Raw genomic sequence first — 27,068 nt, forward strand, 5'->3', positions numbered from 1 at the left:
CCACCCCTCAGGCCCCCCGGGGGTCAGCCACACCATTTGTACAATTTTGAATCCCCACCCCATAGTGTTGCTACCAGGCAAATATGAGCAATATCGTTTGTTCGGTTTCAGAGAAGAAGTTGTTTTTATAAATATAGCCCAAATAACCACATTTGGCCCCGCCCTTCCGGCCCCTGGGGGTCAGCCCCATCATTTGTACAATTTTGAATCCCCAAAGTTATGCTACCAGGCAAATATGAGCGATATCCATTGCTCGGTTTCAGAGAAGAAGTCGGTATCATCAATATAGCTATATTGACCCATTTTGGCCCTGCCCCTCAGGCCCCTAGGGGGTCAGTCCCATCATTTGTACAATTTTGAATCCCCACCCCAAAGTGATGCTACCAGGCAAATATGAGTGATATCCATTGCTTGGTTCCAGAGAAGAAGTCGTTAATATCAATATAGCTTTATTGACCCATTTTTGCCTCGTCCCTCAGGCCCCTAGGGGGGTCAGCACCACCATTTGTACAATTTTGAGTCCCCACTCCATAGTGATGCTTCCAGACAAATAGGAGCAATATCCTTTGCTCATTTTCAGAGAAGAAGTCGTTTATATCAATATAGCCAATGCAAATTGACCCCTTTTGGCCCCGCCCCTCAGGCCCCTGGGGGTCAGCACCACCATTTGTACAATTTTGAATCCCCACCCCATAGTGATACTTCCAGACAAATAGGAGCGATATCCTTTGCTCGGTTTCAGAGAAGAAGTCGTTTATATCAATGTAGCCAAATTGAACCCTTTTGGCCCCGCCCCTCAGGCCCCTGGGGGGTCAGCCCCATCATTTGTACAATTTTGAGTCCCCTACCCATAGGGATGCTTCTGACCAAATTTGGTCAAATTCTGATCAGTGGTTATGAAGAAGAAGTCAATTGTTGACGGACGGACGGACGACAGACGACAGACGACGGACTACGGACGCCACGGTATGGCATAAGCTCACCTTGGTCCTTCGGACCAGGTGAGCTAATAAATCTAGTAATTCAAATTGAGAATTCTGCCTTTCTGTCACATGAACATTTACATAAATCTTCTATACAAAAACAATACTCACTGCCAGTATGCTGCCACAGGGACTAGACACAGATATCCAAAGCTCACATCTGTACAAAGTTAGATTTGAATAAAATGTACAGACTGATAGGGGCCTGGGATCAACAAGGCCCCTGTGACCCCTTTCAGCAATAACATTAAGCTTAATTGTACAGTCTTATTACAATCCTTTCATGCACATTTTCAATTCCAAAGTGACTGTTCATCAAAAATATAGCTGTAATAAACAAAACTGCCATGGAAACCACCTCTACAAAACAAAATCCTGTCTATAAAGGTTATTTGCTTCGATTGCCAAAGTAACAAAATTAATTGAATAAACTTCTGTTATATTATAAAGGCCACCTGTCATCAAAGGCTCCCTGGAGTGGCAATTATAGACAGTTCATATGACATCAATTTACTTGTCTTACAATGCTTATTTTTACAAAATACAAACATAAGCATTTTGTATTCTAATTTCCTGGTTCGGAAGTAAGCCCTCCCCAAATTGCAAGTTTAATTTTCTACACTAGTGGAGGGGGCTTATTTGAGGATAAATATGGTATATGGCAATTGTCTGGCAGATATATTTGCTATCGTTGATATTATCTTAGTGCATAAAACATGTTTTTAAAGAAAAAGCTTACGCTAATTAAGACTGCCATTCCAAATCACTCAGGACTCCAGAACTTGTGACTTTTACACCATTGGCAATTTAGATAATGTCATTTAGATGAAGATTTCAAGCATAGTGTACAAGACAGTCTTGTAGAAAAAACTTCATTGTTAGCATGACAACCGGTTTGATTTACGGGTAAGCCACATCTAGTACAGCAAGTTTCTGTACATTTGATCCCACCTGCTCCACCTCCTCCCACTTGTCAGCCTCTATATCATACATGTACAGAAATGCGTCCGGGGTATTTCCTCCAATGCAGAAAATTACTCCATTGTGGATGTCGTTATGGCGGTACAGGTGGCCATATTCTATTGGTATGTGAGTAAACTGAGTCCATTGATCAGTTTCGATATCGTACACTTCATTTTCAACACAGTCCCTGAAATTATTGTCTGGCATGCAGTAACCTCCAATAGCATATAGTTTCCCTTTATATGGAGTAAGGCTGTGTCCTTGACGAGAAGTGATCATGTCAGAACGCTTTACCCACTCCTCATCCCCATCTAACTTGAGACTATAGTGTAAACGTAGGGGACAGGGGTGACGGGCATCGGCACTAATGCCACCACAGACATACAGAGAGCCATTATGGTAGGCCGCAGCCATGTCAAACACCTTGATGGGCATAGTGGTGGCATTGGTCCATTTGTTTTCTTGTGGACTGTATATCTCCACGGAGTCGAGGATAGTCTCAGGTTCATTGTCATCGTCGATGTGAATACGATGGACACCTCCAACTGCAAATAACTGTTGGTCAGAGCTGCACAGAGAGAAAGAGACACGAGGTTGATTCATTGGTATTACCTCTGTCCAATCACGGAACCGGGGATCAAATCGAAACATGCGAGCCGTACTTGAGAAGTTTTCATCATAACCTCCAGCAGCATACAGAAAGTTGCCAAGCTTTGTTTGTGACATTGCCATGTAGTCGGTGGTGTCCAGTCCACAGCGCCCAAGCTCTTCTACAGTAACGCCAGGCTTGCTTGGATCTCTGTAAATAATGAAATAGCCTTCCTCTGTGAAGGAAAATATAGTGGCAACAGACCTACATCCTCTGGGGAAATACTTTTCTCCAGTCTTAAGACACTGACCCATGATGTTTAGGTTGTGATTAATCGCTGCTTTAATCTCTTCCTTCAACTCTGAAACACTGGTCACATCCTCTGGGAGTGCCTCCAAATCTTCTGCTTCGATCAGAAAGAGGCGGATCTGCCTCAAGAGGGTCTGAAACTGGTCCTTACGTCCATGTGGATCTACAGCCAGCCATTTCAACAAAACTTGAACCAAGAAATACTCAGAACATTCAGTATAGATATCGTCCATGAGAAACTGTAGCAGAAGTTCATAACTCAGATTTGTGTAGAAATCATCTTCTTTGGATAAAGCTTCCAGATTCTGACCGAACAATAACAGGATTTCAAATCGCAAATCACCAAGGGAGTATTTATCGGTCATCATGAGGACGGCTGGATAGTTTTCAACACTCATACACTGGACCAGAAAATCACAGCTCGCCTCCAAAATCCATTCAACATGGAAGAAGCGAGCAGCTTCTATGATATCCTCAATGTTTGTGGTATCCACGGTGATGTAACCATGGTAAAAGTAGTCGAGCATCACAGTTATGCCTTTTGGACTGATCTCCTTCAGTTCAATAGTATCCTGTCCTTTCTCCTTCATGTCATGTGAGAACATGGCTGCAAAGTAGTCACTTGCCTCAGAAAGAACATCTCTGTGAGCACGGAAATGTTCCTTCCCAACCAGGAGTTTGACATCACATTTGTAGTCGTATATCTTGGCCTCAACCTTTTTGTAGGTAAGGTTGATGTACTTTACCTTGCCTTTACTAATTTGCATGCGTTCGGTAGTCTCTGGGTTAATTTCACCAATGGTTTGAGGGTCACAGGCGGCCATACTGTGTTTTGTATTGACTTGGGCAGAAGAGATGTGAGGAGAGGACTCTTCTAACTGCTCGACTGTTTCTCTAGGTCTTACTTTGTGGTTAGCTGAATGGTCATCATCTGTAGCACTGGTTTGAAGACTTGGTGTAACTGCTGGTGAAGAAGACTTTGAAGAATTGAGAGAATCTGATGTAGACTGCTCAGTTTTCCCACCAACTGACTTTTCATTCACTGGTTTGTCCTTGTCACTCACTGGTTTGTCTTTTTCTTTTACTTTTTTGTCCTTTGATGGAGTAGTCTGTTCCTTGTTGGACTTGGCCTCAGTTTCTTGAAGAGATTCTGACGAACTTGACTTATTCCTTGATGGCTTCTCAGTCTTTTTGACAGGCTCAGTTTTCTCCTTCTTTAATGGAGTTGGCAATGGTTTTTTCGTTGGAGCTACAGGTTTTGCCTTTGCAGAGCTACTTTTAGTTGGTGTTGTCAGATCACGTTTTGGGGCAGTACTGTTACCGTTTGTCTTCAACTCAACACTTGATTTGGATGGTTTTGACTTGTGTGATACACCATTGGAATCTGTACACTCACTACCGGTGGCACTCTTGTCCTTTGTCTTTTCTTTGGATTCCTTTCTGAAAAGAGTTAAAAGAAATTTTTAATTTACAAATTATGAATTTCAACAACAGTACCGTAGAATATATGCCGTTCCCATGCCAAAAAGAAATGCATTATATTGTACCAAGTGAATATTAATATTGAAATTCGAGACTAATCATCTAATCAAAATACCACTGGAAAAGTACAATTTCATGTCATAACAAAGTCTACAACATTTGAAAGGCATTGGTTAAACCTCATCTATAGAAATAAACATGTAAGGGCAATAACTTTTGCTATATATCATGATTCTAAAGTATACTAAGTTTCAAAGATATATCTGTCGAAAAATGTCATCGGAGCCGAATCTCCGGGACAAAAACATGAAATGCTGAAATAAACAAAGAAGAAATAACTTTTGCAAAAGCAGTCAAATCAAAATGGTGTTCAGGGAAATATCACTGTATATATTCTCATAATAGGCATACTAAGTTTCAAAAAGATCAGCTAAAAAATGTCACAGGACATCTCCAGAAAAACAAACATTTAGGCCAGAGGGATGGACAGACAATACCTATGAAACCATAATACTCAAATTGTGATGGAATTACAACAAGAGACCCATGGGCCTCAACGGTCACATGAATCTTACACATACCTTCTATCTTCTATGTATTTACAATGTATTTCTAAACAGCTCCTGTATAAATGGTAGTATAGTTTCTCCCCCTCCTCATAATTCTTAACAATTTTAAATCATTGCCATTTATATGTGATTTTCCTACATAAAATATAGCAACTTAGTAAAGTTAAGCACCTCTCCAGGGACAACATGAAACATGGGCCATGAAATAAATCACCTTAGAACCTTTCCATCCATGAAGAGTATTTGTTTCAACCAAATCTGGGTTGATTTTTTGAAGTTCCAGTCAATTTGACCCAAAACACGGATTTAAAAAACATCCAGTAAATGATCTCACATAGAATTACATCTGACAGTCAATTTCATATGCTAAAACCTATGTTTTTTATTCTTTTCTCTTCACTTCTGTCCTTTGACCATTCATTTGATTACTGTGACCTTGAACTTTGTTGGTCAAGGTCAACTATTTCAGTAACTATTGCAGCAAGTGACTCAGGCTGTAGATGTTCTTATCATCAAGTGTATGTGTGTAACAATAATGAAACAAAAACATTTGAATTGCAATTTTTTGATAATTTGGGCGAGAAAACATTCATCAATGATTTGATCTTGAATCCTTGCACACACCTTCATCAAGCCTTCATGTGTATAGATAAAAGAGTAGAAACCTTTTATGGGCAATTTCTAATTTGGAGGGGAAAATTAACCTTTATTTTTTCAAACTGCCATATCTCTGTCATTTTTCAACCGATGATCATTAAACTTGCACATTCTGTTTCAGTGGATCATGTTCTCAATTTGAGATTTTAAAAAAAATTTTGACCTACTTTTTGACCCCATAGCAAGGCCTTGACCTTGACATTCTCCGATAACATGTTATTGAGAAAAGTTAGCCCTGACCAAATGCTAACCAATTTTCAATGAAAATGGAACAAATTATGCTAAAATATGTGAGATTCCTATATAAACTATAGTAACATTTAGCCCCTCCCCAGGGGCAATGTGACACCCATGACCAGGTGCCATGAAATTTACAATTTTGATAAAGCACCTTAAGAACCTTCCATCCATGAAGAGTATATGAGTCTGTCATAAATATCAGTAGAGCCCCTGAGGGGTAGGGACCATATAATTTACAATTTTGGTAGACCTGCAAAATTACCTCAAAAATAGTTCAGGACTTTTTGAGAAGTCAAAAATGTGAAAATGTTAACTAACGAGAGACAACGCGACGAGGGATTAGAAAAGGTCATTGAGCTTATCTCAGGTGACCTAAAAATGCATCATTTTGGAGATTTTTATTACAAGTCAAAATTTAAATTTTAGAGATTTTTATTACAAGTCAAAATTTAAATAAGATTTTGACAAATAATATATTTCATTTCAGTTGAATGACTAGCATGAGTAATTTACTCCAACATCCTTATGACTCACGAGATATACTTGTGTATATGTTACTTACAATACACTGATGGTGCTAAGGATCATAAATGACTTTGGGCATATCTGTGACTCACTCCAGAGTCATCACTCCTTAACAACAGACTTGTACTACTAATCATTATGCTGACCACTGTTTGACCACCCTATGTGTTACGGAAATCAAAATAACACACCCATCTGTGACACACTCAAGACAAATGCTTCACTTCGACATATTGCATATCAATTTTTTTTAATTGTCAAATTTTAACTTGCTGTTTCTTTTAAAATGTAAACTTCATTTTACAACAATTGCGGAACAAGTTATATCAACTTGTATCACTCTTTTTTTTAATTTGTGGCCCAGATGAAATTGCACAAGAGGGCCGACTGTTGGAAGAAACCAGATCAGCTTACGTGGTCAGGCAGGTGACCCCATACATGTACCTTTTCACATAGGGGAATCGAACCCCAGCCACCTAGGTGAAAGGCAAGGTACTGTGCCACCTGACCACCCTACTACTTGTTACTTTCTATAGGGAAAATATCAGAATTGAGAATTGTCACATTTCTACCAACAAAAAATTTACAACAAATGTAATTCAGGATGTAGACTTGTACAATATCATAATGTGTATCTTGTGGTTTTGTTTACATGTGGGAAAGTGGTAAAAATAAATATGGGAGTTTTATGAGTAGGACATACAACATTTGATCATTATACATTCATATTGTCACATACAAATTTCCATATTTATAAAACATTAAAAAATTCTGATACCTTGTAAGTGTTCAGGAAATGTGAACCTAAATCTTTTTCACATTGGTTCACCACAATTGTACATTTAGGCCATAATACAGTGTTTCCATCATGTTAAAGGCATGTGTATCATACATTAGTAATCCTTCTTACACAGAGTATTATATCAATATTGTCCTCCCAATGGTGTGTATATAATAGATATATTGTACATATATGACACAGCCATTTGTTGGTCATAAACTGTGGTATGTTATACATGCATGTATATTTTATGTGCATTTATCAACGCCTCGTTAATTATCAATGTTCTTTATTATTGTGATAGGAAAATGTGAGAGTATACCTCCTCTGTTGGGGATTGAACCTGAAACTCCTGCTGAGCCAGTTCGTCACTCCACTGACCATTAGGAGAGAAAGCACCTCTAATGCAAAGCCAGAAGGCGACCATATTCCTTTACAAAGGAATTCACTTAATTACATATCAGTAATTTGTAACCCACTTATTTGCATACTATTCTCAGGTCCCAAGTTCTTTCCTTCTTTGTTTTTGTATTTTAATTCCGTGTATTTGTATCAATATTACCCTGAACTCTGCTTACTTGTATATAAAAATTCTGAAAATACAAATGTATATTATATAGATTTATTTGGGGTACTTTTGATGCTATGCGCTTATCTATGTTTCATGAAATGCACTTTCACTGTATATTATACAATTAAAACCTCCCATGTTATGATAGAATTTGAGGTTAGTAAACTACATTCCTAAAAGATAATACTTATATTTCAAGTCTACTAAATATGATCAGATTATATCTGAACTTTAAATCTTCAAACCACATACAATTTGAAGGTATGATATTGGCAGCATTATGAAATACTGAACATGGATTGATGTCATATTTCTGAATAGCCGTTTGAACCCTGTTGCTATGTTGTTGCCACAAACGTTGAATTTTGTACAGGTAGATCATTAAAAAAAAAGATTTAAAAAAATCATTAACACAGAGTGGCCAGTATACAAAATCATGATTCTGTGCAGTATGTTTTAATCACCTTGGCCCTGATAAGATCAATGGTGCAAAACAGATTTTCTACATGCATTAACTTTGTCGGTTTTTTTCAGTGCAGAAATTTAGATCCTGTATGCACATGTTAAGATCTTTCAGTTTACATTTGTAATAATCAATTCAGAAGTCAAACCACTGAAATCTGAAGAGCCAGAAAATTAATGTACGTCCCATTGACACATCCTTGCAAATCCTACACTTTACAAACAAAACCCTAGGCCTCAGGGTCCTGCTAAAGTTTTCCGATACTGAATCGTACCATATAAACACTCAGGGTCCTGATAAAGTTTTCCGATACTGAATCGTACCATATAAACACTCAGGGTCCTGATAAAGTTTTCCGATACTGAATCGTACCATATAAACACTCAGGGTCCTGATAAAGTTTTCCGATACTGAATCGTACCATATAAACACTCAGGGTCCTGATAAAGTTTTCCGATACTGGATCATACCATATTAACCCTCAGGGTCCTGATAAAGTTTTCCGATACTTAAACTGGATCGTACCATATTAACCCTAAGCTTAAAAGCTAAGCCAAACATTCTATACTGGAATTCTTCTTGACATATTTTTTTACTGAAAGGTTAAGTCATTTTACAATTAAAACCTGTCACATATAAAGGATTTCATGTTATATTAGATAATTACATTTACATGTATAAACAATTTAATATAACGTAAAGTTTCCTACAATGTGTATTATTACTTCAGTCATATTTTTATAATGTTCAGATACATGATATGTTTTAATTTGTTATTGAAAGTTTAACTTTTTGAGTATACTTACGAAGAGTCTGCGGATTTACTATCTTTTGCTGCAGGAGAGCTGTGAGAATCCATGTTTTGTTATACAGAAGCTGTAGATGTGTAACACCTGACTGGCTGTTCTGGACTGACAAGGTGCCCAGCAGATATCCACATCAGCCCCTACAGTGACTGATGATGTCATACCAAATGGCTGCACCCTCATCCCCTGGACAACCGTAATGCCCAGGGTCAAAGGGACACAAAGGTAACCTCAGTCTGGTCACCAGTCATCTGGGCCTGATGTGTACAGCTTCTGTACATGTATGTAATTAATGTGTTTGTAACATAGAATAGTGTTAGAGGGATGATGTGACTCACTGACATACTGCAGAAACAAAGCTGTATACAAACCAACGGTTAATACAACTCTCTTATACTGAAATACATTCTTGTAGCCAGAGTTAAATTTCCTCTGGCCCTGACACTATGTCTGGTGTCTGTGTCAGGGCCAGAGAAAACTTGGGCTTACATTCTTGGTACAAATCTAGGTAAAATACTCTCCGGGTTCAATACTGAAATCTCCAGTGTTTGTCAAAAATAACAAAGTTTTGGGTTCAGGCTCTAGCGAAGACATTTAGAAAATAGTGATCTCTGTTACAGATGTAAAAAGTTGATGCTTACAGAAGTATTTATGATGTCAGGGACATATTATCAGACCTTTTTTGTCCAGGCTGATGATGTATTTACAAAATAAATTGTGGCTGGTGTTGTTATGTGCTCTTTATATGTTCAGCTCGAGTCAGACCTGACATTTTAATAATAATATACATGTATTCATGAAACTTTATTTTTTACTTTTGACATTTTCTATCACTGAATATCTTCTGGATTATGTATAGTTTGATTCTATAATGCAGTCCATAGCACAAATTAAAGCACCTTGGTTAAAATAAAATATATAGCTTTCAGCCATATGTAGGCCTAATTTGAAAATGTTTAAAACAGAACAGACGTCAGCAAAAACTTGATTACATTATCAAATGCCACTAACTTAGGATAATGTTTCTATAACTGATTATTTAAAAGTCTAGTCTAAAAAGGGTTTTGGCAGGGCATTCTACAAATCCCTGGCTTTGGTAATTTAAGTACAATCATTGATAGATAGCATCAGTATGGTAGGCCTATATGTATATAGGCCTATATAGGTTTGGTACTGGTTGTACAACCTTTGTATGCTTGCTCCTTCATGGGCCCAGTCCTTCTGTTACAATATTTTTCTTTTCTTTTATTATTTTATATAGCTGCATAATATGGCTTAAGGATACAAGAAATATGAACAGATATCACTTGTTATCATATAGAAAGTGTGATCCCTTGGCTTGAGATGATACATGCCATAAAAATACAGTAACCAGGTTGTGTACCGAGCAGTGGCTGTATGTCTCGGAATAATAATGATACTTCCAAATGGGATTTTTATTAGAAGATAAAAATGCAATGACATTATTGATGACTCTGTTTAAAATAAAATATCACAATCGTGGGCAGAAGAACACCCCAGCAACTAGGCTATAACACATTGTCCAACAACAAGTCTGAGGCGTTTGACAGCCAGCACACAGGTTATCGGGACCATTGACAAACAAGCGGAACGAGTTATGCAAATGATCGGACGATTCAGATTTAAACTTTAAAACTTTTTTTTTATAAACATACATTTTGATAAAAGACTTCATATGGCACGCGTTCGGGGCTGTGTGAAAAAATATACCAAAGATCTGTAGGTACCCGATGTTGTACAGATCGAAGTGACGTCACTCGGGGCCGGAGGGGCCCTGGGTCAGACAGGTCAGGTTTTCGTCTGACGGACCATCAACAACCTGTGGGCGGGGCACACACATTTTCACTTGTGTCAAGAAGTTGTATGAGGATCATTAGTATCCGTTCCGACTGCTACTCACCACCATCAGTATGTCCAGCTGATATGTTGTTGTTTTAGCCGGTCATAACTCGACTAGTCGCTTTCCCTCTCGTCTGAAACTTGCCAGGCCCGGTTCCGAGATCACCCACTGGAACCAATGCGGTTTCAGGGGAGATAATCCATATACTTTTTATGCTGCAAGTTATATTTGAAATGCTACAGAAAATATACAAATAAATGAAAATAATTTTTAAAAAATTCCGAATATTTCTATGTTATTTTATTTCACAGACCAAATTAGAAATATTTTCATACAGTTGTTTACTAGGCCCTATTGTAATTTATATAGTAAACTCGAGTTCCATTTCAGATTTGCTGACTTGAAAGCCCAAACAACTGGGATTAATTTTCTCCATAAATACCAGGGGAGACCCATGTAACGCACCTTGAATGCCTTAATATCAGATATAAACGTCTCTGGTTACATGTACCCTGGCGGATAAGATGTTCTAAGACACAGCTATAAGTCGTAATTACGACATATTAAGTCGTTATTAAGACATAGCTAAATCGTTATTACAACCCTAATACTTCCGTAATGTTTTATCAGTGGTACTAGTATTACGGGCGGGGCATTAAAAATAAAGATATCAACGTTATCATGCTATAAACGTGCATCATATTTTTTAACACTTGCGAGATATTTAAGGAAAACTCGAAGTTATAAAATTTCATGTGAAATGAAAACAGACTGACCACCACAGCAAAGCCTTAGTTTTTTTTTAGTTTTTGTTAAGAATTGCTTAGAATCAGACATCCTAGGGACCAAACCGATGTTCTTTCTTAGTAATGACATTTTAGATTTTAATAAATTTTCATTTCCTTGTGGTTGTGAAAACCCTCACAAATTTGAGACACTTTCGACTTTCCGAGGGTGTTCCCTGTCTATTAATATAACCGATTAGGTATCCTTATGATAATATAGTGTTTAAAAATATGATGCACGTTATAGCATGATAAAGTTGATATCTTTATTTTTAATGCCCCGCCCGTAATACTAGTACCACTGATAAAACATTACGGAAGCCTATTAGGGTCGTAGCTATGTCTTAATAACGACTTAATATGTCGTAATTACGGCTTATAGCTGTGTCGTAGAACATCTTGTCCGCCAGGGTACATTTAACCAGAGACGTATACACGTCTCTGATTTAACTATTATACTGAGCTAGCTATTGTGATATCTAACAACATGCGGCGTTTGGAAATGGAGGGTAAATGTCATGTTATCCTTCACACTCAAAGAGAACGTTCACGTGCGCGTGCGATCTCTGAGAAGAGTGGATAATTAACCGGTGACGTAACCCTTTAATTCTGAACATGATATCCTGTATAAACATAAAGTTGTAAAATATTAATCTATACTAATCTATCTAGTTAGTTTAATCTGCAATGATATGCTATACTATGAGGCGCAAAATGGTTTATATCATACATGTATAAAAGTAACACGGTGACGTACAATAGTAATCTCTCGTCGAATGTAAACATAATTATTATAATTATTGAACGACTGGCATGATTTTTAACCTGACTTGCATTCATATTTATATAGAAGCAAAATGAGGTCGCTCACATTGTACACCAACATTATCGCGACGTCACTATCAAATTACAGGCGTCACGTTATTGGCTCGGTAGTGAAACGTTTCTGTCAATCTAACCAGAGATGTATGTATGTCTCTGATCCAACATGTCTTATATCCATGTGTCACATCGAGTTCTAGATGTTCTTATCTAACTCGATCTATTTTCCATCGAAGTCAAGATCAAAATTGCTCAGTAATGACCTCAGACTTAGATGTACGGTATCTCTCGTGGTTTTGTATGTTGACGACTTATATTAAAGGTTTCTGCGTACTGTACTGTAACTTCAGTAAAAATGAATGTATTCACACTGCCCAGGGACGTCTATGTACGTCCCTGCACTGCCTCAGTGATAAATTTAATCAACTGGTCCCAGTTTCATCAATGTTCCTTAATTCCTCCACTTAAAAAAAAGTTCAATAAGAAATCATTATTGAAGTTATTGATGAAATTTTACTTAAGGAAACCTCTAGTTTACATGTACATGGGTTTAACAAATTCTGAGATAGTTCCTCGTGTTGGAAGAGGAAACCGGGACCCGCCTTTCTTTGGCTGTTCTTTTTAAATCAAGGCATATATCGATGTATTATATATCACATACTATAATTATACTCGGGAAATTGTTTGTACTACTAATCTAAAATACTTAATACTCTACTGCACTGTATACAAATCTGACACAAATTGTCCCAACATCGGGATTCGAACCCTAGACTACATTCGATCAACCCCCGAGATATAAATTATGGTGTGGTGCCTTAGAAATGTATATGTACAGAGTTGCTGTTCCTAACTACAAATTCGGGCCCAATACATACATATTTTCTTAATCCATTATGACAATTCCATCTGTACTAGAGCGCACAACTGACAAAAAATGTATAAGTGTATAAATTGGAAACAGTACGTTCAGGTGTTAATAAATTAATTAAATTCAATGTTGTATATTTGCCGTATTCAAGTGAAGTTTACTTGACGAACTGTCTCTCATTTTCCTACGGGAGGGCGCTGCTGGACTTTTGTAGGAAGCGGTGCTTGTCAACATCCAAACAACCGACGCCTAATATTCGGTCATATTTTATGACAGATAGGTAATGTAGTAGTCAAAAGTAGGGACACTTGATTTCAAGCATTACTTTGTGGTAACAATACTTAATTATAGCATCACAGTCGTTCTGAAATTATCTTTTAGCTATGATCAGGGACGAGAATTTAACAGTAGGTACCTAAACTCCCAGAATTTCAGAAATACTCAAATAGACATTTCGTCATTACGAAATACACGTGGACGCGTTTTCTGTTTTATCTTGTCAGTGTTTCGTGGCAATTTTCTGTTTTCAGACCACTCTTTATATCATAAATAGGCTTGACGATGTTGCATGTTGTCGAGCGTTGGGCGTGTTGACACCTGAATCTGATCCCCTAATTAGCCGGATGGTGTCGACCTCGATCGAGCTTCTATCACCAGCCCGATCACCATAGGCTTAAGAAAAATCCAATGGCTTGTGATCTGTATCAAGCTAAAGACGGCCTTAATATATAGGCATACTCTTCAATTTGAAACATGAAAGATGACGTAACTTAGTTTTAAAACCTAACTTCTGTACTAATTAAGATCTAGACTGGATGCAGAGTTGTCTTTCTTTACACTCCAGCTGGTGGAGATTAATAAATATTGACTAAAGTAACGCATATAAGTTATTATAGTTAGAAGATTTTTCTGTCACCAAATATCTTACTTCAACAATGCTAGAGGATTACTGAACAAGAAACGTACGTTGAGCACCTTGTAAGTATAACAAATGGTCATGATTAGCCAGACCAGCTGTCAGCTGAAGTACAGATCTAATATACAGTATTTTATCATGTATCTGAATCTTGTCACCAGAGACAAATTTGTTTTGAGACACAGTTAGGCGGACTTGCCCAGGGAGAGAGACAGAAGGAAGTCTTCGATCACATCTTGTTTAAAAGTGAAACATTTATATATTGGTAAGGCCACCAAGCTTTAATTAAGTTTGCTACTAGTACAAGTTCAGAATGATCATGATCGAGATAACAAGCCAAGGATTTTTCTTTTATATAGCATAATGACAGGATGTACTATCACTTGTCTGAGGATATTTTTAATTATTCTTTCCTTTTACAAAATCAGATGGCCATATATTAAACTTGATCCTGCCACAAAATACTTCTGGTATATCCCAAGTTTATGCTTGAAATTATTTGCTGTTTGATGAAAATGGCATACTCATTTCATGCACTGTGATGACTAAAGGAATTGATCATGATCTGCCACATACTGTATACCACTCGGTGCTCCCTCCAATATAGTATATTGTGGTTTTATTTACATTCATGACCAATATTTACATGACTTTGGATTGGTATAAACAGAATCAAGTGCTGGTTACCTGGCCACAGGACTGCCATTTGAAATGCTTATGCATCACAGACTCCTTCGCTCACTGCTGTTGTGAACTGCTAACTACTTACATTAACCTCCATTCCTATGCTTCTTCTTTCTGTGGATAAGATTAATATGAGACAACTAGGGGCAATCAAAACCAATTCCTGCTTGGTCCAGACTGATGAAGTCACAACTCCATAATGTATTAAATGTTCTGGTAAGCAAAATTAAAGGACTGAAGTAACCATATATTATTTCCCTCAGCAGGTGAAAGCACCATGTCAGAAGGAGATACAAAGGTGGGCGAGTGTGTGATAGAGGACAATTCCCCGGAAAAAGAAGATGTTGTCAAGGCTGGACAGAGTGAAGTTGCAGGTGCAGAGGCAGGTGCAGAGGCAGCTCCAGTAGAAAATGGAACCAAGAACAAGATCAAAAATAGAAAAAAAGGAGGAAAGAAAGAACAAACTACTGAAGCAAAATTACCTGATAGCTATTTACAACCTTCTGGGGCTACAGGTGGTGGTTATAAATGGGAGACTCTAAAAATGATGATGAATCCGCGAGTGTTTGCTACTCCAGTGCTACACAATGATGAACTTTACATAATAGGGGGTTGTGATGAGAAAGGAGAGCCCCTGGACTCATGTGAGCATTACAACGCAGCAAAGAGGAAATGGAACTCGCTAAGCTGTATGCCAACAAAACGTGCTGCTCCGGCATGTGGAGTGGTAAAGGACAAAATTATAGCTATAGGAGGAGTAGGTACCTCACAGGGTCCAGTCAATGCAGTGGAAGTGTATTGTATAGCAAGTAAAAAATGGACATCTATGGAACCCCTTGTGGAGCCTCTCCTAGGGCTATCATTAGTGATCAAAGGTAATGTAGTAACTCTCGTGTACAAACAATATTCAATGTTTCTGTTTAATGTTTCTGTTTTAGAGCTCTAAGAAATCAAGAATACCATCGATTCTACAATTGTATTTAGATTTAAAGATTATTTGCCCAAAGTAATATAATTTGTCCATGATAAGTGCATTCAAGATGATCTAAGAAATGAACACAGAGATTGCTATTAGAAATTAAAGCTTTATTGATACACTAGCCCTCATTGCTACTATAGCAGCAAAGCCATTTTCATCTTTTCTTACATGTATTGTCAGTTTTTGTTGAAATGTACACATGTTTTGTCCTTTAAATAACCAGAGAATTCCATGAGGTATAAATCATTATGTTCTTGTAATTGACCAAGGGATTTGATGTTGAATAACATTCCTGTTAATTATCAAATAACTTGGTAGTTGATCCTGTGTATCAAGTCTTTATATTCAAATAAGTTCAAGTACAAATTCAAGTTCTGTAAATAACTGCAGAACTTGATGAAATAACCAGAGAATGCTCACTGTTTATATCATTATAAGCCTAAAGTATTATTGAATCTTGATATTCCTGTCATGTAACTGAATTTTATATGTAATCCTCTTATTCCTGAAAATTATGAGAGAACTCAATTTTGAATCCATATATTTAATCTAATATACTGGAATTGACCTGAAATCAATGTTGAATCTTTATTTCCTTATTAATTACCAGAACATGCTCATTTTCAATCCTGTCATTTTTTCAACAGATGAGCTGGTGTATGTGGTGGGTGGAATGTCAGATGATACCAACCCTCGGGGGTCTCTCCTGAGCTATGATGTGGAACGAAATGTCTGGAAGAATTATGCCCAAATGAATGTCCCAAGATATGCTACCTTTTCATTCATAGTTAATGGAAAATTATATGTGATTGGTAAATTGATATTTGTTAATACTTGGACATAAATGTTGTACATTGTAATTATTTAAACTGCAGTTAATTAAGATAACTTGTTGTTTTTGTAAAATATGTTAAGTTAAGATGTTACTTATATTTCATGTACATTGTACATTTAAGGTCCAAGATATCATTTTGAAGCACGTTCAAGTAGGTTGGCAGGGCTTTTCCTCACTGGTTTGGGAAGGGGCCTTTTTGTCTCGTTTTGGGAAGAAAATTAGTGAATGATTGGGAAAGATTTTTTCAGGAGTTAACTGCAAATTTTGGAAATTTGGCTTTAAAATGAAATAATTCCAATTGGGAACTGGACCCATTAACGGCCCCTAAAAGCCCTTAGAAAAAGCCCTGGTTGGCATAATCAAAAGTATGAAACTTGAAAGTATGACATCTTTGTATAAGGCTGTGGGGAAAAAATATGACATTTAGTGTTTTTTTTCATCATTTTGGGATAAACACCTGGTAGAAATGTTGGAATTTTTTCCTGCTGCAAAAGTGTAAAGTTATGAGAAAGATGGGAAACATTATGGATATTGGTTTTTGCATGAAAAATACCAGATTTTAAGATTATGGGTCCAGAATTTTGAAGATATGCATTTGGAAAAAATAAACAATATACCTAATTGGGAATGTGGCTTACATTTGGACACAAATGAATAGATAGGAACAATACTGTCTTTGCATAATTTGTGTACAAATCATTGTTTTTGTTAATTTTGTATCATAGGAGGGCGGCAAGGAAAAATACCAAATGCATCCTTTGAATGCTACGACTTTGAGCTGAATAAATGGACAAAGCTCGATGACATCCCTTCCAAACGTGTATTTGCCATGTATACTGCAGCTGATAAATACATATTCAGTATTGCGGGACTTATGCAGCCTGCCAACCTAGGATTCTCCAGTACCATGGAAATATATGACACAGAGAAAGGTAGAATATGTAATAATATTAAGTTTTAACTGTTAACAGGACTCTCACATTTGTTTTTATGACATACACCATATTCCATTGTTTTCTTATATCACTGATAAATAAAAAGCAATTTGGACAAAGTTAGTTTTAAAATTTTATAGGCACTTACCCCTAATTTATCAAGATAAAAGTATGCTGTAACATTACAATTACCCCTAATTTATCAAGATAAAAGTATGCTGTAACATTACCCCTAATTTATCAAGATAAAAGTATGCTGTAACATTACACCTAATTTATCAAGATAAAAGTATGCTGTAACATTACACCTAATTTATCAAGGTAAAAGTATGCTGTAACATTACCCCTAATTTATCAAGATAAAAGTATGCTGTAACATTACCCCTAATTTATCAAGATAAAAGTATGCTGTAACATTACAGAAAACTAGGAAGAACTAGTAACTGATACAATACACAAAGAAGAACAATATGTAAAAATACCAGTATTATTGTATAGGACCTTATAAAGACCCGGCCGTTTTATATATATCAAAATACCAGTATATTTGTTTAGGACCTTATAAAGACCCAGCCATTTTATATGTCAAAATACCAGTTTATTTGTGTTGGACCTTATAAAGACCCGGCCAGTTTATATATATATATATCAAAATACCAGTATATTTGTGAAGGACCTTATAAAGACCCAGCCATTTTATATGTCAAAATACCAGTTTATTTGTGTTGGACCTTATAAAGACCCGGCCAGTTTATATATATACATGTATATCAAAATACCCTTATATTTGTGTAGGACCTAATAAAGACCCATGCAGCCATTTTATATGTCAAAATACCAGTTTATTTGTGTTGGACCTTATAAAGACCCGACCAGTTTGTATATATATGTCAAAATACCAGTATATTCGTGTAGGACCTTATAAAGACCCGGCCAATTTATATATGTCAAAATACCAGTATATTTGTGTTGGACCTTATAAAGACCCGGCCAATTTATATATGTCAAAATACCAGTATATTTGTGTTGGACCTTATAAAGACCCGGCCAATTTATATATGTCAAAATACCAGTATATTTGTGTAGGACCTTATAAAGACCCGGCCATTTTATGTAAGTCAAAATACCAGTATATTCGTGTAGGACCTTATAAAGACCCGGTCATTTTATGTAAGTCAAAATACCAGTATTATTGTATAGGACCTTATAAAGGCCCAGCCATTTTATATATGTCAAAATACCAGTATATTTGTATAGGACCTTATAAAGACCCGGCCATTTTATGTAAGTCAAAATACCAGTATATTTGTGTAGGACCTTATAAAGACCCGGCCAATTTATATATGTCAAAATACCAGTTTATTTGTGTAGGACCTTATAAAGACCCGGCCATTTTATGTAAGTCAAAATACCAGTATATTTGTGTAGGACCTTATAAAGACCCGGCCAATTTATATATGTCAAAATACCAGTATATTTGTGTAGGACCTTATAAAGACCCGGCCATTTTATGTAAGTCAAAATACCAGTATATTTGTGTAGGACCTTATAAAGACCCGGCCAATTTATATATGTCAAAATACCAGTTTATTTGTGTAGGACCTTATAAAGACCCGGCCATTTTATGTAAGTCAAAATACCAGTATATTTGTGTAGGACCTTATAAAGACCCGGCCAATTTATATATGTCAAAATACCAGTATATTTGTGTAGGACCTTATAAAGACCCGGCCAATTTATATATGTCAAAATACCAGTTTATTTGTGTAGGACCTTATAAAGACCCGGCCATTTTATGTAAGTCAAAATACCAGTATATTTGTGTAGGACCTTATAAAGACCCGGCCAATTTATATATGTCAAAATACCAGTATATTTGTGTAGGACCTTATAAAGACCCGGCCAATTTATATATGTCAAAATACCAGTATATTTGTGTTGGACCTTATAAAGACCCGGCCAATTTATATATGTCAAAATACCAGTATATTTGTGTTGGACCTTATAAAGACCCGGCCAATTTATATATGTCAAAATACCAGTATATTTGTGTTGGACCTTATAAAGACCCGGCCAATTTATATATGTCAAAATACCAGTATATTTGTGTAGGACCTTATAAAGACCCGGCCAATTTATATATGTCAAAATACCAGTATATTTGTGTTGGACCTTATAAAGACCCGGCCAATTTATATATGTCAAAATACCAGTATATTTGTGTAGGACCTTATAAAGACCCGGCCAATTTATATATGTCAAAATACCAGTTTATTTGTGTAGGACCTTATAAAGACCCGGCCATTTTATGTAAGTCAAAATACCAGTATATTTGTGTAGGACCTTATAAAGACCCGGCCAATTTATATATGTCAAAATACCAGTATATTTGTGTAGGACCTTATAAAGACCCGGCCAATTTATATATGTCAAAATACCAGTATATTTGTGTAGGACCTTATAAAGACGCGGCCAATTTATATATGTCAGAATACCAGTATATTTGTGTAGGACCTTATAAAGACCCGGCCAATTTATTTATGTCAAAATACCAGTATATTTGTGTTGGACCTTATAAAGACCCGGCCAATTTATATATGTCAAAATACCAGTATATTTGTGTTGGACCTTATAAAGACCCGGCCAATTTATATATGTCAAAATACCAGTATATTTGTGTTGGACCTTATAAAGACCCGGCCAATTTATATATGTCAAAATACCAGTATATTTGTGTTGGACCTTATAAAGACCCGGCCAATTTATATATGTCAAAATACCAGTATATTTGTGTAGGACCTTATAAAGACCCGGCCAATTTATATATGTCAAAATACCAGTATATTTGTGTTGGACCTTATAAAGACCCGGCCAATTTATATATGTCAAAATACCAGTATATTTGTGTTGGACCTTATAAAGACCCGGTCAATTTATATATGTCAAAATACCAGTATATTTGTGTAGGACCTTATAAAGGCAAATGGAACAGCAATGGCTTTTTGATTTTGCATAAGAAATGTTAGTAAATGAATGTATTCCTGCTTAAAACTTATTTAAAAGGAAAGCTTCTTTATCTGGTCTACAAAGGAAAGTTGCAAAAGTTAGACAAGGGTGTCAGTACCATCATCAATATCTCACTTTTAAAGTTTTGCATTCGTATCCGTCAAACTTTAACAAAACTTTATATATAAACTCAGAAAGTACTAGTGCTATTTTAACCAAACATTGCAATATTAATTGTGTATTTTTGGGTCAAAAAACCTCCAATTTTAAGAAATTGCCATATTAAATGTCATTATAGTTAATAGTCAAAGTGACTTTAATAGGGTACCTGCTTGCTGTTACGGTATTTAATTGATGTGGAATGCTATTTGGTAGAAGTTAGAAATTTCTGTTCATTTTGGAGCTTACTTACAACTTACCATACTGACAAACAGGACCATCAAAACTTTTTACTGCACATAATTTTTGTTTATATGTTAACAGGAAAATGGGAGATAGCAGATGACATGAAGATAAAACGAGGAGACTTTGCTGTTGGTGCGGTGGGCAACAGAGTTATATGTGCTGGTGGACTAGGTATGCTCTGGTTGTCTGCTGTTGTCACAAATTATATGTCTGGGTAATAAATAAGGTCTGTCATCAATGGATTAACCCAAAGTCTGAATCCAAACTAATGGATTTGTTTCCAAATAATTTATTTTTAAATCACGTAATTTTCTCCTTGTAAGAAATATACACTATTTAGATTTGCAAATTTTATGCCTTAATAATGTATTATGTTTTAAAATATTTCTACAGGTAACAATGGAAAACCACTGACTTCAGTTGAAGCATTTGATTGGGGCAGTAGGAAGTGGAGCGAGATAACGGACATGCCCTCGGCTCATTGCTCATGTGCTCACATCATGCTCAACGGACGACTCCATGTAGTTGGTGGGCTTACACTGGGTGGGGCAGGAAAGAAGGTGGAGGCCCTTGGTTATCGGTGACCGGCTGACCGCTGTCCAGCGATTCTTTCTGACCCATGACCAGTTGTTACGTCCTTTGAATTACCTTGTTTCATGATCCATCTCCTACTACTGTTGAACATTGCTTTCTGTAATAGAAAGTAGTTATCAGTAACTATGATTGAAAAATGCTTTATTTATTTTAATCAATGTGTCAATTGTATACAAATATAAGTTCATCAAAATTACAAACCTTCAGATAAAAAAAAAACATACACCTGTGTTTTTACATAGTTGAGATAGTCCCTAAATCTTCCCGCTTCAATTTGCGTTGGACTTCAGTGACTACAGGTGTTTAGTATCTCTAGTCCTCTTGTCAAATTACATCTGTGTTTTAAGTGACAGTTCATTGTTTACCACAGGTAAACAAACCTGTTGATGTGTTTGTCTATACCTAAAATGTTTTAATTTTATACCTGGTCAGTTGTCATTTTAGGTATTATCCTCACTTTTCACCAAGATAACCACAGTTCAGTTCCCTAATTGGGATGTGAAAAGGTATTTAATTACCTGCCCAACCACATAGATTTTTCTGAGCATTCTAATTTCTTCCCAGATTAAGTAGCTTGTGCACAATACCATACTAACTGCATAAGAACCTGGAGACGTGCCTCCTGTAAATCTGTTCTGTTTTTATAAGTTTCATAATGCAACTTTCATCATGCTTTATTTCCCTAGCAGTTATAAGAGATGAAATGTTGGCTTAGTATTCCTGAATTTATGTGTTACTCTGAATTATATACATGTACTTGTACACAAATGCAACTTTACATACTTTTATTGGTGCAATATATTTCATTTTCGATTTTACATCAGAGACAATCTGTCATTCTATCCAGTGTCATCACAGGTGAAAACACATAAAATATCGCTCAGAACTGTCAATTCTCTTTATTTCTAAGCCGAATTGAACTCTAAAATCAACTTGATCTAAAGCCCCCAGCTTGGACTGGAAGTCTCAAGTTCTTCATCATTTTTGTATATCCCCATTTTCCTTCTTGTACATAAGCAGCTTATCAATTCTGGATAAACATATTTTGAAGAATTGGTAATGTTGACTGCATTTAAAAAGAATTTCTAAGTAAAGCCATAATATTCATCAGTACCAGGTACCGGTACTTCCTGTGTGTGGTTGTGTGATAAGGCTGACTGCTGTGTTGGTAGAGAAAGAAGTCCCTTGCTTAATGAATCAAATGAATCAACTTATATCATAAAGTATGATCATAAGAAAATTCCAGTTATTCAGTTTTAGGACACATTTGCTTTGTTTTTTATCACTTTTAGATGGTTAGCTGTCATGTACTAAGTGCACTATGATGTCATGGTGCAGTATCGTTCATCTCTCATCCTCGAATATTCTTATGGAATCATGTGATAAGTCTTGTAGATCAAAGCTAAATGATCAAACATACTGTAAGTGATTGATCTTAATGTGGATGTATAGGGATATAATTAGTCTTTTATACTACAACCAATGGTTTTATGGTGATTAAAAAAAAATTAGAATTTTAATGAATTTTATTTGCAATGCATATTGATGGGAGTATTGTTGCTAAAACCTCTGTATAGAATTATAGGATGACCTTGAACTTTCATCATTCCCATTAATGTGATACAAAGGGAATTTCTACACTGTTTATAACTTAATACACAGTTATCTGGCAACGTTTTTGTATTTTATATTTCTGATAAGCAATGCAGAATTTCAGGAACTGTTTTGTACTTGTATAAAACTGAGATCACTAGAACTTCTTAGTCCTAACTGTGATAGACACTGTTGTATACTGATAATAGAGACTGTTGTATACTGATAATTAAGAATACACATGATATTTAAGAACTGTTTTGTAAACTGCTAAACCCTTGTTTTTGACATTGTGAGCTATATTTTATTTTTATACACAATATAAAGTTTGATGTAAGATCATAAGAAAGCACCTGCTGATTTAAATGAGACATTGATTACCAATTTTGATAATAGTTCTGTGTTGTAATGTTCATTGTTTGTCCTTGCCTGATTCTATGGTTAATTGTTTACTTTAGCATAATAATTTACCTTGTATGACATGTGTGAGTAGGTAATGTCTTAAAGCAACAGTGCTCCATCCACGGATCCATCAGATGTCTAGCTTATTACTATACCAGATTGATCAAGTGGAACAAAGGGAAGTTACTCTGGTAGATCTCGCTATACCATTCTGATAAAGTAGAACAAAGGAAAGTCGCTCTGGTAGATCTCGCTATACCTTTATGATAAAGTAGAACAAAGGGAAGTCACTCTGGTAGATCTCGCTATACCATTATGATAAAGTAGAACAAAGGGAAATCACTCTGGTAGATCTCGCTATACCATTCTGATAAAGTAGAACAAAGGAAAGTCACTCTGGTAGATCTCGCTATACCTTACTGATCAAGTAGAACAAAAGGAAGTCACTCTGATAGATCTCGCTATACCTTACTGATTAATGGAACAAAGGGAAGTCACTCTGGTAGATCTCTCTATACCTTACTGATTAATGGAACAAAGGGAAGTCACTCTGGTAGATCTCGCTATACCTTACTGATTAATGGAACAAAGGGAAGTCACTCTGGTAGATCTCGCTATACCTTACTGATTAATGGAACAAAGGGAAGTCACTCCGGTAGATCTCGCTATACCATTCTTATCAAGTAGAACAAAGGGAAATCACTGGTAGATCTGGCTATACCTTACTGATCAAGTAGGACAAAGGGAAGTCACTCTGGTAGATCTCGCTATACCTTACTAATCAATTGGAACACCGGGAAATCACTCGGGTAGATCAGAATAACAGCTTATTCATATAACTGATCTCCTCAAATACTAGTGTTGTGCATCTTCTTAAACTTGTGATACCTAGTATGATAGAAATGTTAAAGGAGCATGTCTTTGTGTCTACATAGTGTTAACTATAGTCTATCACCAAGCTGATAGAAATCCCGATGTCATGAGAGACCTTGCTTCGACTCTTGTCAAAGCGTGCAGAAATGTGTATTTACATGTTCTCTGAATCTGAAGCCAATGTAGATAGATTTAGTGGTACATGAAAATGAAGAAGCATTCTCTGTTAGCTGAGTAACAGAAACATTACTGAACACCATGTACAAGTCACACCTGGGCTTAAGGTCAGTGCTATTGGTCACAACATTTTAGCTTCTTTAAGATATGTGTAGTTGATTAATTTATCTTTTTATTTACCTAAAGGTATCAAATCATTCTTTAATTCATATAAATCTTTATATAGAGATGTAATTTTAACATTATATCCATATTTTGTACTAGTTTTATCATGTCCTTGGATAGCGTTCAAATAAACAATGTTTTCTAACTATTTTGTTCTATTCAGTTCTTATTTTAGAGCACTGGTATACAAATACATGTATATCACTCTGAGTACTAATGTGAGTACTCCTGTACAAGTTTATCACTGAGTACTCCTGCTATACAAGTTTATCTCTCTGAGTACTCCTGCTATACAAGTTTATCACTGTGATACTCCTGCTATACAAGTTTATCACTCCAAGTACTCCTGCTATACAAGTTTATCACTGTGATACTCCTGCTATACAAGTTTATCACTCTGAGTACTCCTGCTATACAAGTTTATCACTGAGTACTGCTATACAAGTTTATCACTCCAAGTACTCCTGCTATACAAGTTTATCACTAATTACTCCTGCTATACAAGTTTATTACTGAGTACTCCTGCTATACAAGTTTATCACTAAGTACTCCTGCTATACATGTTTATCACTCTGAGTACTCCTGCTATACAAGTTTATCTCTGAGTACTGCTATACAAGTTTATCACTCCAAGTACTCCTGCTATACAAGTTTATCACTGTGAGTACTCCTGCTATACAAGTTTATCTCTCTTAGTACTCCCGCTATACAAGTTTATCACTGTGAGTACTCCTGCTATACAAGTTTATCACTGTGAGTACTCCTACTATAAAAGTTTATCACTCGGAGTACTAGGTCTGTAAGTTCATAATAAGAATTATGATATGTACCTTGAAAAAATCAAACATTTAGAAAGTAAATGCATTGTTAGATTTTGAATTAAAGCATCTATCGTTGAGAAAACTCTAGCACTTGCAAGATCTTTTATACTTTTCACAAAATACACAGTTTACAGACCAGTAAGGGCCCCATGAATATTATATACATTATTTTTATCCTACCAATATATATCAATATCTTGAGAAATGCTGGAAGGATATATATTTCTCAAATTTCAAAGGAAGTTTCCCTTAAGTCCCAAGTTGTTTTCTTCCAATTGGAGACTGATCAGGAAAACAAAATGGTTTACAGAATTTTGAGAGTAGAACTTTGTACTCGCTGTTTCCTGAGAAGTAAATGATAGGATATTTCTCAAATGCATGTAAAGGTTCCCCTTTTTTCCTAGTTGTGCCAATAAAATGTTGGAGTTTGACCAGGAAAACATAAATGGCTGACAGGCAGCTATCTTGGATTCTTACAGTTGGCGTTTGTGATTGGTATTTCTTGAGAACTATAAATGACAGATATTTTTCTCATACTTGGTTTGCAGTTTCTCCTCTTTACAGTAGGAGTTTGTTATATCACTGTTTCACAGAGTTCTGGAAAGTTTTCACATTTCATATGTTGGTAAATTTCTTTGGCTCCTACTTGTACATGTTCAATGTTAAGTCAGATTGGGAAAACAAACAATTGTAAATCGACAGATATCTTGGATAACAATTGAATTTGTTATCAAAATTTTTCAGGAAGTAATTTGCAGACCTTTGTAAGATTTCATATGTAGGTTCTCTTGTTGTCACATGATTAAGAGAAGGGAAAAGGAGAGAAAAGATCAGTCTAACATAGAACCAATAAAGATTATCAATAGTGGGTGCCAAGATTTTTATTGGGATGTCTTGCTTTTTTTTTTTTTTTCAAACTGATTAGATCATGTATCTGAACATGCCCTGGGGAAGTAAAACTATGCAGAGATCAAGCTCAAAACTTTGTTCAAAATATTCTATAGTTGGATATAATAAACATTTTCTTTCTCAGGGCGAATTTGTTCTCCTAAAACCAGTTTGAGTTTCGAATCGGTTCTGTAAACTTTCCATTTGTTGAGTAAACCAGTTTCAAACCACATTTAAACTGAAACCGGTTCATTCATTTGTTTCTGATAAACCTAAACTAGTTTATTAAACCATTCAAACCACCACCGGTTGTGGTTTGGAAGGTTTCGTATCTGAAAACAAGATGGCGAATGCTGTCAACATGCAGAATGTGCTCTTGAAGTGCGCTACGTGCTCCAAACTTGCCAGCTATGGCTTGTAGTGTCATTTGACTGGACAAATAAAATATAGATTATAAATATTAATAATTGTTTGCCCATTGGTATGACAGTTCAACATAATTTGGGATTCGGGGGATT

General features: G+C 36.0%; 2 protein-coding genes across 9 annotated transcripts; one reads left to right on the forward strand and one right to left on the reverse strand.

Moving 5' to 3' along the window:
* Window positions 1-1,337: 1,337 nt before the first annotated feature.
* LOC117331928 (kelch-like protein 26) lies at window positions 1,338-9,158 on the reverse strand. Its single transcript, XM_033890919.1, has 2 exons — window positions 8,939-9,158; window positions 1,338-4,284 (listed from the first exon to the last, which is right to left on the reverse strand). The coding sequence occupies exons 1-2, from the start codon at window positions 8,989-8,991 to the stop codon at window positions 1,884-1,886; spliced, it is 2,454 nt and encodes an 817-aa protein (XP_033746810.1). The 5' UTR covers window positions 8,992-9,158; the 3' UTR covers window positions 1,338-1,883.
* LOC117331929 (kelch domain-containing protein 8B-like) lies at window positions 9,148-24,989 on the forward strand. Of its 8 annotated transcripts, XM_033890922.1 has the most exons (7): window positions 13,706-14,255; window positions 14,355-14,458; window positions 15,141-15,752; window positions 16,504-16,668; window positions 17,417-17,623; window positions 21,116-21,208; window positions 21,431-24,989. In XM_033890922.1, exons 3-7 carry the CDS (start codon window positions 15,155-15,157, stop codon window positions 21,619-21,621), a joined length of 1,254 nt encoding a protein of 417 aa, XP_033746813.1. In that variant the 5' UTR covers window positions 13,706-14,255; window positions 14,355-14,458; window positions 15,141-15,154; the 3' UTR covers window positions 21,622-24,989. The 8 variants fall into 8 exon arrangements, with proteins under 8 accessions (XP_033746817.1, XP_033746816.1, XP_033746818.1 ...); XM_033890926.1 differs by lacking the exons at window positions 13,706-14,255; window positions 14,355-14,458 and adding an exon at window positions 9,148-9,163; XM_033890925.1 differs by lacking the exons at window positions 13,706-14,255; window positions 14,355-14,458 and adding an exon at window positions 10,722-10,867.
* The last annotated feature ends 2,079 nt before the right edge of the window (window positions 24,990-27,068 follow it).

This window comes from Pecten maximus, chromosome 7 (genome assembly GCF_902652985.1).
Source record: "Pecten maximus chromosome 7, xPecMax1.1, whole genome shotgun sequence".
Classification (NCBI taxonomy): Eukaryota; Metazoa; Mollusca; class Bivalvia; order Pectinida; family Pectinidae; genus Pecten; species Pecten maximus.